This window comes from Choloepus didactylus, chromosome 2 (genome assembly GCF_015220235.1).
Source record: "Choloepus didactylus isolate mChoDid1 chromosome 2, mChoDid1.pri, whole genome shotgun sequence".
Lineage (NCBI taxonomy): Eukaryota > Metazoa > Chordata > Mammalia > Pilosa > Megalonychidae > Choloepus > Choloepus didactylus.
The window spans coordinates 230141337-230157073 of record NC_051308.1 but is presented as its reverse complement, the minus strand read 5'-3'; the positions used below and the strand labels follow the sequence as shown (position 1 = coordinate 230157073).

Genomic DNA, 15737 nt, shown 5'->3' with positions numbered 1-15737 from the left:
CATTCACTCAATGAACACTACATGCCCAATAGATGTCAGGCTCTGTTCTAGGCACTGTCCTCATGGAGCTTACATTCTAGAACAAGGAGGAAGACAAGTAGCAAGCAAATGTGCAAGATCAGTTGAGAGAGGGATGGGGACCATGAAAGAATTAAAACTGATTTATTTATGATATGATCAAGAGTTGCAGGGGATGGGTGCACTTGAGCCAGGTGTTTAGAGAAAGCCTGTCTGAGGATGAGACCTGGACGATGGCGAAGAGCCCAACATGAGAGGAGAGTGCAGTAAACATAATACATGCAAAGAACCAGAAGCAGAATAAGGGTGACCTGTGTGTGAAAGAGAACGAAGGCCGATATGGCTAAAACAGAGAGCAGGGTGGACAGTAGACGAGGTAGACAGGTAGGCAGGGGCTGGGTCATGTAGGGTGTCATAAAGAATGGGGCAGAGGGTGTGCAGAAGCTATTGCTTAAGCAAGAGAATGACAAGAAAGACTACTGTGGCTGTTCTGTGTAGAATAGACCAGAGGGAGAAAAACGTGGAAAAAAAGAGGCCAGTAAGAGGCTATCACAAAGTCCAGGCAAGAGATGATACTGGCCTGAACTTGGGTGGTAGCTGTGGAGACAGAGAAGAGAACAAGTTCAGGATATATCTTAGCTGGAGAACTGACAGTCCTTTGCTGAAGGATGAGATGTTTGGATGAGGAAAAGAGAGGAATGAAGGGCAATTCCGAGATTTTGGGTTTGAACCAATGGGTGGGTGTTGATGTCATCTCTTGAGATGAGGAAGGGACCCAAAGAGACTGAAACTGAGAAACAGGTGCGAAAAAATATTTGCACAGAGACAGTCAGATAAAGAGGCACAGAGAAAGTCAGGGTGGGGAGAGAAAAAGCAGAGGGAAAACGGAGGAAATGAAGTTCAATGTGGAGTGGGGAGTCAAGAAGGGAGCTCAGCAGCCACATGCCAAGCCCAGCTGGGATGCCCCACAAAAAGTAAACTACAGTGCTTTTCTTCCTTTAACGTTTACTGATTCCCTCTCTGTACCAGGCTTTGTATCAAGTCCTGGAGATGCTAGAGAGACTAAGGCACAACCTGCCTTCAAGTAACTTACAAGCTAGAGGGGAGGCAGAGAAATGAGCAAAAATCTGCCAGTGTGAGAAGGGCTGGGGCCTCCAGGACAAGTAGCGTCAATAATGATGGCTACTGTTAAGAGACCATTTGAAGAGGGCTTCAAAAGCATTGCATGTAATCCATACAACTTTATGAGGTATGTACTCTTAATCTCATCTCATGGATGAGGAAACTAAGTAATGAAATCCACCTGGACGATTGGGGAAGGCTTTCCAAATAGGTAAAATTTGGAGAATGAGTAGGATCAGTGGGAGAGAATCAGTAAGCCAGTGAAACAAAACAGACAAGATGAGCCAGAGTGTGACTTGCACACTGAGTGTGAAAGCTAAAGAGGCCACTACCTAACTGAGGCCTTAATATGTGCCTCTGCTTGTGTGCTAACTCAGTACAAGACAGCCCCCTCCTGGGAATTGGATGTTACTTGGCCCATTTTACAAGTGAGGATACAGACCCAGAGAAGGGACTTGCCCAGGATATAATTGGACGATGCCAGAGCTGGGATACAAACCCAGCTCCTTCTGCTTCCAAAGTCCATGCTTGCCATTGACCTGTGACTATCTAGCAAACACAGGAGCCAGACCCAGTCAACCTGGACTTTTGTGCCAAGTGTGACCAGATCTTGATAATTCCTGACAAGTATAATGAAGGACCAGAATTAGTCCCCAGGGAGCAGCTCTGGACCCTTGATTGCCCAAGTGAGAGGATTTTCTTTCTCCTCCAGACAGAAATCATCCGGAAACGCCTCCACAAGGACATTCCCCACCACTCCGTCATCATGCTCAACTTCTGTCCTGACCTCCAGTCAGTCCAGCCCAACCTGAGGAAGGCCCATGGGGAATTCATCTTCCTTGTTGATAGAAGTGGCAGCATGAATGGGGCCAACATCCACCGTGTCAAGGTAGTTCCCTCTGGGTCTGTGGCTCCTACCCCAACCTGGCTTCCTAAGAACTTTGTTCTAAGCAGCATTTCTTCCACACCTGAACCACTTGCTTAAATGACTATCCAGGGTAAGTGGAACAATGAACAACTTTGTAATCAGTCTAAACAGAGACACTCAAACTCAACTCTCTCTCAAAATAAAACCCTGATGTGAAATGGTATGAGCAGAGGCAGAACTGTTGTCCATTTACAAGAGATGAAGTCTTCAATGGCTGCCCTTGGCATTCTACAATTCTACATTCTTTTGTTGTGTTTGTTCTGAAACACCTCGGCTAGATACTGAGTGGAGGAGTTTACAAGGAGGAAAGGAAGGCAACTGATATTTGCTGAAGGCCAACTATGTATCAGATACTGTGCTAGATACAATGCAAATCTTGGTATTTAATCCAGACAATAAACCCATGGGGTTGGTCCTATTTTGCCACCATTTTCCAAATTGGAAAAGCGGACCCTGAGAGGTTTAGTAACTTATCTAAGGTCACACAGCTAGTGTGGTCTAAGATTAAACCTATGCCTGACTATTCTCACCACCCCAACATGAGAGATTCACTGCACAAAGCCCCTGCCATCAGTGACTGTGTGATCCGGTAGCAAAGATCCAAGCCATCATTTCTGTTTGTTTACTTTAATGCCTTTAATGCACTGTGCTTGGCCATCTGGAAAGATAGTAGGATCTAATAACGGTTCCTGCCCTCCAGGGGCTTGCCGTTCAGTGAGGAACATGGGCTTGCAAACCAATCAGATGCCTGGGAGCATGGCCTCAATGCTAAAGAGAGTTCTGTAGGAGTGCAGAAGGAGTAATAAAACTCCCACACACATCCAGAAGAGTTTCATTTCCCTTAGGAGATTACTGGCCTCGATTATGGCATTAACAAACTCTCCTTTGTATTTTTGTTGAACAGATGTCTGTCTCTCCCTCTAGACTTATGAATTCATTAAAGGAAAGGACCAGATCTTTCTCTTCTTTCTCTCCCCTCTAGCTCTATGTTTATGCATTAAAGGCTCTCAATTGCTGTTTATTGAAGACGATAAATAAAGGATCATCGTTCAGGAGAGTGAGAGATGAGGGAAAAAGAAGAGAGAGGGGCTTTGCTGTCACCTGCAATATCATCCCTCCATTTAGTTTATCCCTGGAAACAAGTATTTGTTCCAGGGCAACAGGATCAGCAAGGAGTGGGGAGGGGATAGGTGAGCTCTGCGATGCCAGCTATCTCCTCAGGCTTGCTGTGGTTGGGTTTTGTTTTGAAGCATGACATATACAAGACCCAAGATTCTGATTGAGGCTGCTTGACACAGGGATGCAGTTCTGGGTACCTTCTCTGCCCCGCTGCCCTCTTGGTAGTGAAGACTTGGTATTGAGGAGCTGTCCACGGTTCTGGAGTTCTGAACCACACTCCAGCCCTGTGTGACCATCAGTATTCCATTCCATAGCCTTACCAATTAGTAAGACGTCTTCTCCGTTACTCTGGAGCATCAAGGAATCACAAGGCTAAAACATCTCTCAGAAAGAATCCAATTCGTTTTCCCTTCCATTTTCCAGGTGAGGAAACCGAGTCCCCAAGTGGCTAAGTGCTCTTCTCACCGGGCTGGTGGGAGAGCCAGAGCCTTCCATAGCTTGTATCAGTGCTCATTTTCCTGAATTTTCTGGCTAGGATTGTATATACTCTTCCGCTAAAAAAACTCTCTCCTCCCTGATTATGTCATTACTGCTGCATTGCATAGAGGAAAGAACAATGCCTAGTAAGCAAGCAAGCAGCCTGGGTTTCAGGACCACTTCTGCCACTGACTTGCTATGTGGCTTTGGACAAGTTAATCTCAACTCTGGGCTTCATTTGTCCATTCTATAAAATGAGATGGAAGGATTAATTCATAAGGGCAAATACAGGTCAAGCTCTCCTCTCTAAGTCCATGCAGATATCAATAATTGATCATGACATGTTAATTTTCCTGCTGAGCTTGGGTTCAGGTTCTATATCCTCCATATCCCAATATTTCAGGAAGTTACTACAAGTTAAATGGAGTTGGCTTATGAGTGGAAATTCACTTGCTATCCTGAACTAAAAACATTTCCTGTCTTTATATTCCAGTTTTCTCTGATGATAACTTTCTCTGGCTCTCTCTCCTTGGAGTCTCTCTTGCTCTTTTCCAGTTCAGCTCATTGAGCTCAAGGTCATCCCTTCACAAATGGCTTTGCTTTGGCACAACCCATTCTGCTGAACATGCCCCTTTTATAGGGAGCCACAGAAATTACTCAGGCTACTGACCCCTTTCCCCACTGACAGTGAGAACATTGGAGGGTTGCTTGGGTTATTAATTGTAGCCCATTGGTTTGAAGTTCTAGGGGAAACTGGGCTTAGGGGGGTGGGGGAATAGAACCCCAAACCATGCCAAAAGAGAAAGTTCAGCCAATTTAATTTCCTGCAGCTGGTCTCATTCTTCAGCTGCCACTTGCTGCCAAAAACATTGCACAAAAATTCTAATAAGTGTGAGCAGAGACAATCTGTATGGATCAGCAGAGTCTCTTGCTAGCAAGAATATATATATATATTTGTGGCTAATGAAAAAATAAGCAGGTGTTGATTTCTTTTGAGGGAGAAACAAAATGTATTGACACAAGCAATGAAGAGAGACCAAGAGAATGCTTAGGTTAATGTTTACAGTGGGGAATGGGGAGACAGGCCACAGGTCTGTGGTGCCCAGAAGGCCGTATGGTGTGAGAGTTACCAGGATCCACTCACAGCTGTTTCCTTCTGGATTCTAGAGTAAAACAGTTTGTTTCTCTGAAACAATGCTGTGATCCCTGGGGTACCATCAATAAACTATATGGGGTGTGAGGGGAAGACCCTCATTCCTGAGCTCTGTGCCAAGGCAGAGCCTACATGAATAACAATCTTGGAGGTAAGGGTTGGAAGCCTGGGTCCTATTCTCAGATTTTCTGATCCAGTGCGATTCTTTAACACTTCTGGGCCTCAGTTTCCCTACCTGTAAAACAGAAGCTAGTAATAATAATTATTTGCAAAATACTTACCATATGCCAGGCTAAGGCTCAGAGCCCAAGGCCAAGTTAGAAATGGTAAAGGTGGAATTTGAACCCAGATCTGTTTAACTTCAAAGGGTATCTTCTTAACCACTGTACCGTAATACATGTCAAAGAGATTAAATGAGATAATGAATATAAAGTACTTAGCACAGTGTCTAGCACATAATTATTGCTTGATATTGATCATTGCATTATATCATCATCATCATCATCAACATTTTTGCTTCTGTCACCATCTCCACCTTCCCTCTATGTCATTCCTTTTTTCAGTATTTTTGTATCAAGATCTCCCAGGGAAGGGGGCATCCATAATCGAATAGGATAAAAACTTTTAACGTTAACAGGCTTTGGAGGCAAAGTGACATGTGTTGAGTTCTGGCCCCACCATTTACTATCTGGATACTCACTGACAAGTCACTGCACCCCTCTGTACCCCAATTTTGTCTTCTATAAAAGGGGGATAATATTGTGCCTGCCTCAAAGGATTATTGTGAAGTAATGCATGTCAAGTACATCCACTGCACTTAACAAATATGACCTAAAGAGACTGTCCCTAAGAGATTTGTCACACGTTAATGATATTTAGATTGAGTCTGATGCAAAAGGCCCAGGATGAGAGCCAGAGCCTGTTCCATCAACTGTGTGACCTAGGCCAGGCAACTTTCCTTCCTTAGATGTCAATTCTGCTTTGGCAAAAGGGAGTGGGTGCTCCCTACTCTCCCTACCTCTTAGGGTCAGCAGGAGGTGCAATGGAACTAGTAAGTCATAGTAGAATGGCCTCGAGAACCAGACCTGCTGTAGGGATGAGAAGTTTTGTGATCATGGCTTTGGTCCAGCCCTTGGTCAGTGTCAGCAAATTTCTTGATATGAGAGAGAAGATGTTGGGTGCAGACAGAAGGATGAAAGGCCTATTTGGAGGCTACTTCTGTGCTAGGATGAGGACACTGGTGTGTGGTGACAGGCTGAGAACCCCTTCCCACTCCATCGCTGAATCCTGACAATCCCCTTTTTGCCCACCAGGATGCTATGCTGGTGATTCTCAAGAGCCTCATGCCAGCCTGCCTCTTCAATGTCATTGGGTTTGGATCCACATTTAAGACTCTCTTTTCTTCCAGTCAAACCTACAGTGAGGTAAGGAGGGGGTCAGGGTGAGATCAGGAGGGAATGGGTGGTGGGGAGCAGAGGAAAAGAGGTAAAAGGAAAAAGGAGGTAATCCTGGGTAATCTCAGAAACTGTCTACCTAAGTCGAACCCAGATCATGCCCAGGGGCAGAGAACTGAAGAAAAGCTATCTCTGTTTAGGCAGTTTTCTGACATCTCCCCCTATTTAAAATAAAATATGGGCATGGAAGTTGGCTAAGAATGGAACTCACAAAACTGAAGCTACAATTTGGAAAAAGAGAGCTGTGTTCCCAGCAGAATGTTCAAAATTAGAGCATACTGCTCAAGTCTAGGAACAGGATGGACAGAAGTCCTGAAGGCAGGCAGGCAGGCAGGAAGGAAGGAAGGTAGGAAGGAAAGAAAGGCTTGACAAATGGGCCACTTTTTCATTAAAAATAACTTTATTGGTTTTTGAATACAAAAATATTTTATGGTGATGGTTCCAAAATTTTTAAATCCAAATAATGAAAAAGAAAATAGCTCAAATTTTCCATGATTACATCAGACAGGAAGAAGAAAGTAAAAACATTGCTAATGACTTGATACAAATAAATCCCTTTAGACCTTTTTCTATGTGTTTACACACATTTTCAATAAGGGTAGGATTGGTTTTACATACTGTTCTGTAACCTGTTTTCTCTAACATTATTATGAATCTATTTCCATGCCAGTAAGTATTCATTCATCTGCAACATGATTTTAATGGCTATCCAGTATTTCATTACACAGATTAAGACTTATTTAACTAATCCTCTACTGTTGGACATGTAGGTTGCTTCCAAGTTTTTTCTATTAAGTCATCTTTGTAAAAAGTGTTTTGCTTACATCCTTAGTTATTCCCTTGGATAAATTCCTAGACTTGCTGGTTCAAAAGTTAGATGTATATTTTAAGACTTTTGACATATGTCATTTACTTATAAGTCCCCTCCAAGCGCAGATGTTGGGAGGGTGTCTTTCTGGGTCAGGAACATCTGTCCAGTGAGAATATGTCCTTGCAGCAGTGACTTCCATGTGATACCAGTAATTCCTGTCCAGTTGGTCCCACAGTGTTGGCACAGGAAGGGGGGAATCTAAAGCTCAGCTTGGAGAGATAGTGCCAGAGTCAGAACTAAGACTCAAGTCCTAAGATTCCTAGTCTAGTGTCCTTTCCGCTACACCACCTGTCTCCCTCCTCAGGAAAGGAAACCTCATTTGTACTGAGAAATTAGAGGCTTGATGTCCTATCTTTTCTAGGGGTGTTTATATTTTTAAAGAAGAACCCAGAAAGGACAATTGTAAGTTAATATACCACTAATAGTGGAATTTTAGGCATTGGTAGGGAGGATGTTATTGGACAAGGTCACACCCAGTAAGTAGCCACCCACTCTTCCTTATGGGTGAGGCAGAGATGAAATTACAACAAGGGCAATCCCAGTCAGGCTGAACTAGGAGCTAAGGGGGCTTACAGTGACTCTGGGGACTGTCTGCCTTGCCCGTGGTCTTCCCCTGCAGGAGAGCTTGGCCATGGCTTGTGACAATATCCAGAGAATGCGGGCTGACATGGGTGGCACCAACATCCTCTCGCCTCTCAAGTGGATCATCCGGCAGCCAGTGCACCAAGGCCACCCACGGCTGCTCTTCCTGATCACAGATGGTGCCATCAACAACACCGGGAAGGTGCTGGAGCTGGTGCGAAACCACGCCTTCTCCACCAGGTCAGCCCCACCAGGCTCAGTCACCCTGGGCTTCCCTGGGCTGGGATATAAGAAGATGAGCAAAATGTGGAAAATGCCAAAGGTAGAAGAGAGGACCCAAAATTCCCATAGTGCTTTGCTTCCGGGATGGTGTGCGTTGACCTCAAAGTTTGTTATTTTCGCTCAAAAGTTCAGGAGGAATGAGTGGCCCTCACTTCTGCATACAAACCCCAAATTGCAACCTGAGCAGCCTGGGAAGAGGAAGTCCCTCCTACTTCTTTGACTCTGTGCTGGGATGGAAGCTTATGGGCTGGATATGTGTATATGTGAGTGCCCATTTATGGCCCTCCTTCCTTCTCTCTCACTCTCTACTGGAAGATAGAGCCAGATCTGAGATAGCTTTGCCTCTTTTCCATCAGGGAGGATCAGAAGTATCAGCCTCTCTCTTCCCTATTCCCCAGATGCTATAGCTTTGGAATTGGACCCAACGTTTGCCACAGACTGGTGCAAGGGCTGGCAACTGTTTCCAAGGGCAGTGCTGAGTTCCTGGTGGAGGGGGAGCGGCTGCAGCCCAAGGTAGGTGGAAAGGCCTCAATCCCTGCTGGGAGCCTCAGGGGCCCAGACTAGTCATATGGAGAGTCGGATTTCACCCCAAAGCTGAGCTCTCCACTAGGCCACCCTGCACCCCAATGAGAACCAGAGAAGTGCAGGTCACAAAGAGGCCACCCCTGGAGCTACTAGAGGACACTGTATCCCCTGGTCTCCAGCCACTGGATCTCACGCTCCATTCACTGATGGGGCTGGATTGGGGCTCTGCAGGAATTGCTCTCTTTGTGGATAAGGAGCTGTGTTTGGGGTCATTTCTGGCCAAGTTCCTGTTGATGAAAATGGTGGCCCAGAAAAATCTAAGAGGCCCAGAAATAAGCAGAGTTATAATTTTTTCTCCATTACCTTCAAAATTGGCACAAATAATCCAACCCTAAGAAAATCCCTATGTCAGTCCAGGTCCTCCAAGAAGCAGAGACTGAGCTGAGTTAGGAATCCAAAGAGGTTTATTGTGGCATAACATCTGTGAAAGATAAAAGAGATGGAAATAGAAGGAAAAGTCTTCAATCCATGATGCAGATCCAACAACTGTGGAAGGAAAGGGGTGGGGAGCAGAATTGGGCAAGGAGAGCCTCCAACTGCAATGCCAGTCTGGCAAAGCCTAAGCCAACCCAACAGGAAGCTCTGGGGCAAAGATTGCCCATTCGAGGAACATCTGCATTGGGCTGAAATGGCCAGGCACTAATATCCCTTCCATGCTTGGTCTCTGGCTGGGGGTTTCCAGGGAGAAGTGTGGTCTTGGCTCACAAGCTGAGACAGTGCATGTAGAGGCTGTCTTCTAACTATATTCCTTGCATCAGAGAGGCATGGTCTTTCTTGAAGAGAGAGTCAAGCAGTGCATCTCCATGACTGTCATAATCCCCAAAGCATTTTTCTCCAGTTCTGCAGCACATCATGGGAAATTCATCTCAGCAATGCTAAACCACAGTGGTCATTTATTGTACACCTATCCCTGTTAGGTTATAGCCAGATACATTGTAGCCAGTATCTCAGATAATCCAACCACACTGAAAGTGAGGATCACTGACCTACTTTAGCAGAAGGGGAAACTTGAGGCACAGAGAGGCAAATTAACTTGCCAAGGTCGCTATCTTGTCCATGCTTTGACTCAAACTTTCTGTATGGCCTTGAGCAACAACACAGCCCTACTTTGAGCCTCAGGTTTTCTCATCTATAAAATGCTGGACTTAAAGAAGATGACAGCAAAGATCCGTTCCAACTCTGACATTCTAGGGGTGTAAGATCAGAGGCAGGTTCACTGCTGGGCAAGCCACCCCCAGGCCTTTTTTCTCTGCTCACATTCGTTCCTGCTCATGCCTCCAGGGTCTTGGTGCTCCTCATCTGTACACACTCCTGTTCACACATACCTCCACCTGTGTTCTGCCCCTGCCCAACAGATGGTCAAATCCCTGAAGAAGGCCATGGCCCCTGTCCTGAGTGATGTGACTGTGGACTGGGTCTTCCCTGAGACCACTGAAGTCCTGATCTCACCTGTCAGCACCAACTCCCTTTTTCCTGGAGAACGGCTGGTGGGGTATGGCATCGTGTGTGATGCCTCCTTGTACATCTCCAACACCAGATCTGTAAGTATCCTAGAAATTCCAGTGGCCAGTGGGGGCCAGACCTATACCCACAAAACCATACTTAGCTGGAGAGTCTCTGTTCATGACAGCTAGGAGCTGGTTGGGATTAAATTTAGAGTTGCAGGGTAGATTGCAGGTTGTCAGCATTCGATCGTGATTACACCGCTTGGGTTGATGCCATCATCTCAAAGTGTGGTTCTCGTGGCTCCTGCAGCAGAATAACTTGTAGAGCTTGTTTAAAATGCAGAGCATTAGCTCCAAACCAGATCTCCTGAGTAAGAATCACTGAGAGTAAGGCCCAGGGATCTGCATTTTAAATAATCCCCAAGAGATTTTGATGCACACTTCAGTTTAAGAACAAATGCAGGAGGAGATCTAAGATGGCGGCATAGAGAGAAGTGGAAGCTAAGTAGTCCCCCTGGAGCAACTAAAAAGAAAACCAGAAACAACTAGTATACAATCCAGAATAACTGCAGGAGGACAGACGTGAACGTCCAATCATCATACACCAACCTGATTTGGGAGGAATGCCCAAGATCACAGCACAAAATCTGTAAGTAAGAACTGTGGATCCAAATCGGGAGACCCCTCCCCCATAGCCCGAGCTACAAAGCCTCGTGGTGCCAGAGAGAAGCTTTCTCCCAGTGAGTGAATATAGCTCAGCTGAGCTCCAACTGGGGTTTTAATTAGCAAGTGTGAACTGTTCACTACGAGGTATGAATCCCCAACAAGTAGACAGAGGCTTTGGGTGAAGACTAACCTTGGAAAGCCGGAGGGTCTCCTCAGACTAGCTCTGTTCCTTTTGCAACTCAGTGGAGAAAGCCTCGGCCATTTTGAATTCCCAGTTCTGTGACCCAGACAAGGGTGTGGCACAGGCAGAGAGAGACCATTGAAATGCTAATCACCTCCCCCTAAGGCATCCATCTTCTCTAAAGAGGAAAGGGGTTGGGCCCAGCTTTACTGCCTGCCTTTCATTCAGAACTTACACCAGTCAAGAATTACAGGCTAATCTTTGCATCAGGCAGACAGCCTCCCTGCACGGCCCAGCAGCCCGGGGCTTAGCTTGAGGGATGACGCGCACAGCCTTCCCTCAGCAGAGGTCCTGGAAGATCACAGCTGAGAAGGGGGGCCCACTTGGAAAACCCAGGGACGCTATGTCAATGCCAGTGGTATGTGGGTCAATGACATAAAATCTGGGGCAAAACTGAAATGAAGGCTTAGACTCTTGCGGCGGCCTTGAATCTCCGGGAACTTGGGGGATTTGAATATTAAAGCTGCCCTATCTCTCTGGCCACCCGTACACATGTCCCACATTCGGGCGGATGGCTCCAGCAACACACCCAAACTGAGTTCTCCAACTGAACCCCACAAGAATCATTTCCCCGCACACTACAGAGACAGAGCTGGGGAGAACTGGCTGGAGGTGTATAGGTGACTTGCAGACGCCATCTGCTGGTTAGTTAGGGAAAGTGTACACCAAGAAACTGTGTTTCTGAAAAATTAGATTGGTATCTTTTTTTTACAACTTGAAAGAACCCTATCAAGCAAAGCAAATGCCAAGAGGCCAAAAACAACAGAAAATCTTAATGCATATGATAAAACCAGATGATATGGAGAATCCAGCTCCAAACTCCCAAATCAAAATATTGGAAGAAGCACAGTACTTAGCAAAATTAATCAAAGAACTACAATCGAGGAACGAAAACATGGCAAAGGATTTAAAGGACATCAAGACCATGGCCCAGAATATAAGCGACATAAAGAAGACCCTAGAAGAGCATAAAGAAGACATTGCAAGAGTAAATAAAAAAATAGAAGATCTCATGGAAATAAAAGAAACTGTTGGCCAATTTAAAAAGACTCTGGGTATTCACATTACAAGATTAGAGGAAGTTGAACGTCTCAGTGTCCTAGAAGTCCACAGAACAGAAAATGAAAGAACAAAAGAAAGAACGGAGAAAAAAATGGAAAAAATCAAAATGGATCTCAGGGATACGATACATAAAATAAAACGTCCAAACTTAAGACTCATTGGTGTCCCAGAAGGGGAAGAGAAGAGTAAAGGTCTAGAAAGAGTATTCAAAGAAATTGTTGGGGAAAACTTCCCCAACCTTCTACACAATTTAAATACACAAAGCATAAATGCCCAGTGAACTCCAAATAGAATAAATCCAAATAAACCCACTCCAAGACATATTCTGATCAGACTCTCAAGTACTGAAGAGAAGGAGCAAGTTCTGAAAGCAGCAAGAGAAAAGCAATTCACCACATACAAAGGAAACGACATAAGACTAAGTTGTGGCTCCTCAGCGGCCACCATGGAGGCGAGAAGGCAGTGGCATGACATATTTAAAATTCTGAGAGAGGAAAACTTCCATCCAAGAATACTTTATCCAGCAAAACTCTCCTTCACATTTGAGGGAGAGCTTAAATTTTTTACAGACAAACAAATGCTGAGAGAGTTTGCCAATAAAAGACCTGCCCTACTTCAGATTCTAAAGGGAGCCCTACCAACAGAGAAACAAAGAAAGGAGAAAGAGATATAGAGAATTTTAACAGACATATATAGTACCTTACATCCCAAATCACCAGGACACTCATTTTTCTCTAGTGATCATGGATCTTTCTCCGTGGGAGACCATAAGCTGGGACATAAAACAAGCCTCAAGAAATTAAAAAAAAAAAAATTTGAATATACTCAAAGCACATTCTCCAACCACAATGGAATACAAATAGAAGTCAATAATTTTTGAACTGTAACTCCACTATTTACTTCCTACATGATATAAATTACACGAACTCTAATGACAAATCAGTGGTTTTGAACTCAGTGTAAAATATGTAATTTTAGACAACTACATAAAGGTGGGGGAATGGAGGAGTATAGGAACATAGTTTATGTGTCCTATTGAAGTGAAGGTGGTATCAAAAAAAAAAAAAAAACAAGATTGATATGGATTTAAGAGGTTAATTTTAAGCCCCACAGCAAACACAAAGAAATTATCAGAGAATATAACCATAGAGATGAAATGTAGAGTTTGGGTTAAGAGAAATGGGGGAAGGGGCAATGGGGAGTTAAGAAATGAGGGTGGAGTTGCTGTTTGAGGTGAAGGGAAATTTCTAGTAATGGATGGTGGGAAAGAGCATTACAACATTCTAAATGTGATTAATCCCACTAATGGAAGGCTAGGGAGGGGGTAGAATGGGAAGATTTAGGCGGTATATATGTTTCCACAACTGAAAAAAAAAAACAGTCTAAACAGATGACAACTGAATGCCAAGCATGAACTTGGATGGGATTGGAGGATAGAGGACAGGTGGCTCAAAGGGACACAGTTGAGACATAAGGTAAAGGAAATATAGAATGTAAGCTTTGTATCATTGTTGAATCTCTTGTACTTCATAGCGGCGCTTAATGGGGTTACATAAAAGAATGTTCTTGTTCATGGGAAGTGTATACGTGGATTATAGTGTATGTTCAAGGATGTGTGCAGCTAACTCTCATATGTTCAGAAGACAGAGCAATAGATGATGGATGATAGATAGGGAGGGAAGGAGGGAGGGAAAGAAATAGCAATGTGACAATATGTTAAAGTTGGTGGATTGAGCTATTGGGGGAGGGGGTCAGGATATGATGGAATTCTTTGTATGGGGTTAGTATTGTTTTTGCAACTGTTCCTATAGCTTTGAATTTATTTCCAAAAAATGAAATAAAAGCAAAAAAAAATGGAAAAAATGGAAAAAAAAAAAAGAACAAATGCATTCAGGTTTCTTTCTCAAGTGTTCTAGTCAACTCATATCTCCTTAGGTAAGTGTTTTCATTTGCTAAAGCGTCCAGAATGCAATATACCAGAAACAGATTGGCTTTTACAACAGGGATTTATTAGTTCATAAATTCGCAGTTCTAAGGCCATGAAAATGTCACAACTAAGGCATCAAGCAGTAGATACCTTGTCTGAGGAGAGGTGGATGGCATCTGGGGTTCTGTCACATGGCAAAGCATGAGTCTGCTTGTCCTCTCCCGGGTTTAGCTTCTGGTTTCCATGGCTTTGGCATCCAGGGTTCCTCTGTCACATGGGAAGGTACTTGGCAGTGTCTGCTGGTCCTTCTCTCCTGAGCTTAGCTTCTTGTTTTGGTGGCCTTCTCCAAAATGTCTCTGGGCTTTTGTCTCTCTTAGCTTCTCTCTTAGCTTATCCTGGGGGCAAACTCTGGATTGCATATCATAGTTTCTCTCCAAAATGTCTCTCTCAACTTCTCCGCTTGTGTCTCCCAGGGTGTTTCTGTCTAAGCATCTCTGATCTCTCTTCAAAATGTCTCTACCTTTTATACTCTCATAAAGAATGCCAGTAAAGATGATTAAGACCCACCTTGAATGGGCAGGGTCACATCTCCATAGAAACAATCTAATCAAAGATCCCACCCACAATACGTCTGCCCCCCAAGATTGGATTAAAAGAAGATAGTCTTTTGGGGGGTATATAACAGATTCAAATCAGCATAATGATATTTGCTTTTAAGCAGATATCACATACTTAAATGTCTAGAAGGATCAGGCAGATGTCTATAATGAAATAGACTTTGTGTTTTATTTATTTATGTGATAACTTCCTTTTAAGTGGTGGTAGAAGTAGGATAAAACTGAGAAACTTCTCAAAGAGAGGGCGAATTCATGGAAAAATGTGGGAAACTTCTGGGAAGTAATTTCCTCATCCTTATTTCCTTTTTACTGAGTCTCTCCACTCACCCCTTGAAGGATTTCCCATATTATTTTGCTTTTAAGCAGATATCACATACTTAAATGTCTAGAGGGATCAGGCAGGTGTGCTATGAATAAAATAGACTTGGTGTAAAAATAAGAGACTCAAAGGTCACGATGAATAGCAGTTATCACTGAGCTTATAGTTGGAAAGGCAATAAGGAGTGAGGTATGGGGGATACAGCAAACTGGATAGCACATGCTCTGTCTAATTTGGGCAGCCCCTATTTGGCTTTAACAAACAGTTGGTATGCAGGAATGTGGGCCACTAGAACGGACCCAACAAAATTATCACATCCATTCTCTGTTTCTTACCCATGAGACTTGAATAGTTTTCTCCTGCTATTTGTAGGGATGTTGAGTAAAAGATACCCTCACACGTAGTTGGTGTGAACATGACTTACCACAGCACTATTGGAAAGTAATCTAAAAATAACTAATGAAGTTAGAAATACATAGACCTATTAACCTAGAAATTTCACTTCTCGGACTCTAACCCATAGAAATAAAAGTAGCATAATTTATTTATGTCCAAGGATTTATTATATCATTTTTTATGGTGGCAAAACTAAATGGCCAGGAGGATTGATGTCATCAAGATGGTAGAGTGAGACACTCCATGGTTCCATCCCCCCACAGAATTTTTAAACAACTGGCAAAAACTGGCAGACCCATCTTTTTCAGAGATCTGGAAAACAGTTAAAGAGTTGCAGTAACTGGGTAAATGCCAAATCAAGAAGGAGGCAACTTAAAAGTAGTAGGAAAACTTGATGCAATTACTGGCCCTTTCCCCAATCCCTTTCAACTTGGGGCAGAGCCAGATTTTGCTTTCAGTGCAGCTCCCTAGTC

General features: G+C 43.9%; 1 protein-coding gene across 1 annotated transcript in view; it reads left to right on the top strand.

Annotated features, from left to right (window-relative positions):
- The window catches only part of VWA5B1 (von Willebrand factor A domain containing 5B1), a 49097-nt gene that overhangs the window by 9105 nt on the left and 24255 nt on the right, over window positions 1-15737 (top strand). The window contains 5 exon segments of the mRNA XM_037818544.1: window positions 1853-2029; window positions 6131-6241; window positions 7762-7964; window positions 8405-8519; window positions 9947-10132. Of these exon segments, the coding sequence (XP_037674472.1) occupies window positions 1853-2029; window positions 6131-6241; window positions 7762-7964; window positions 8405-8519; window positions 9947-10132 (792 nt within the window).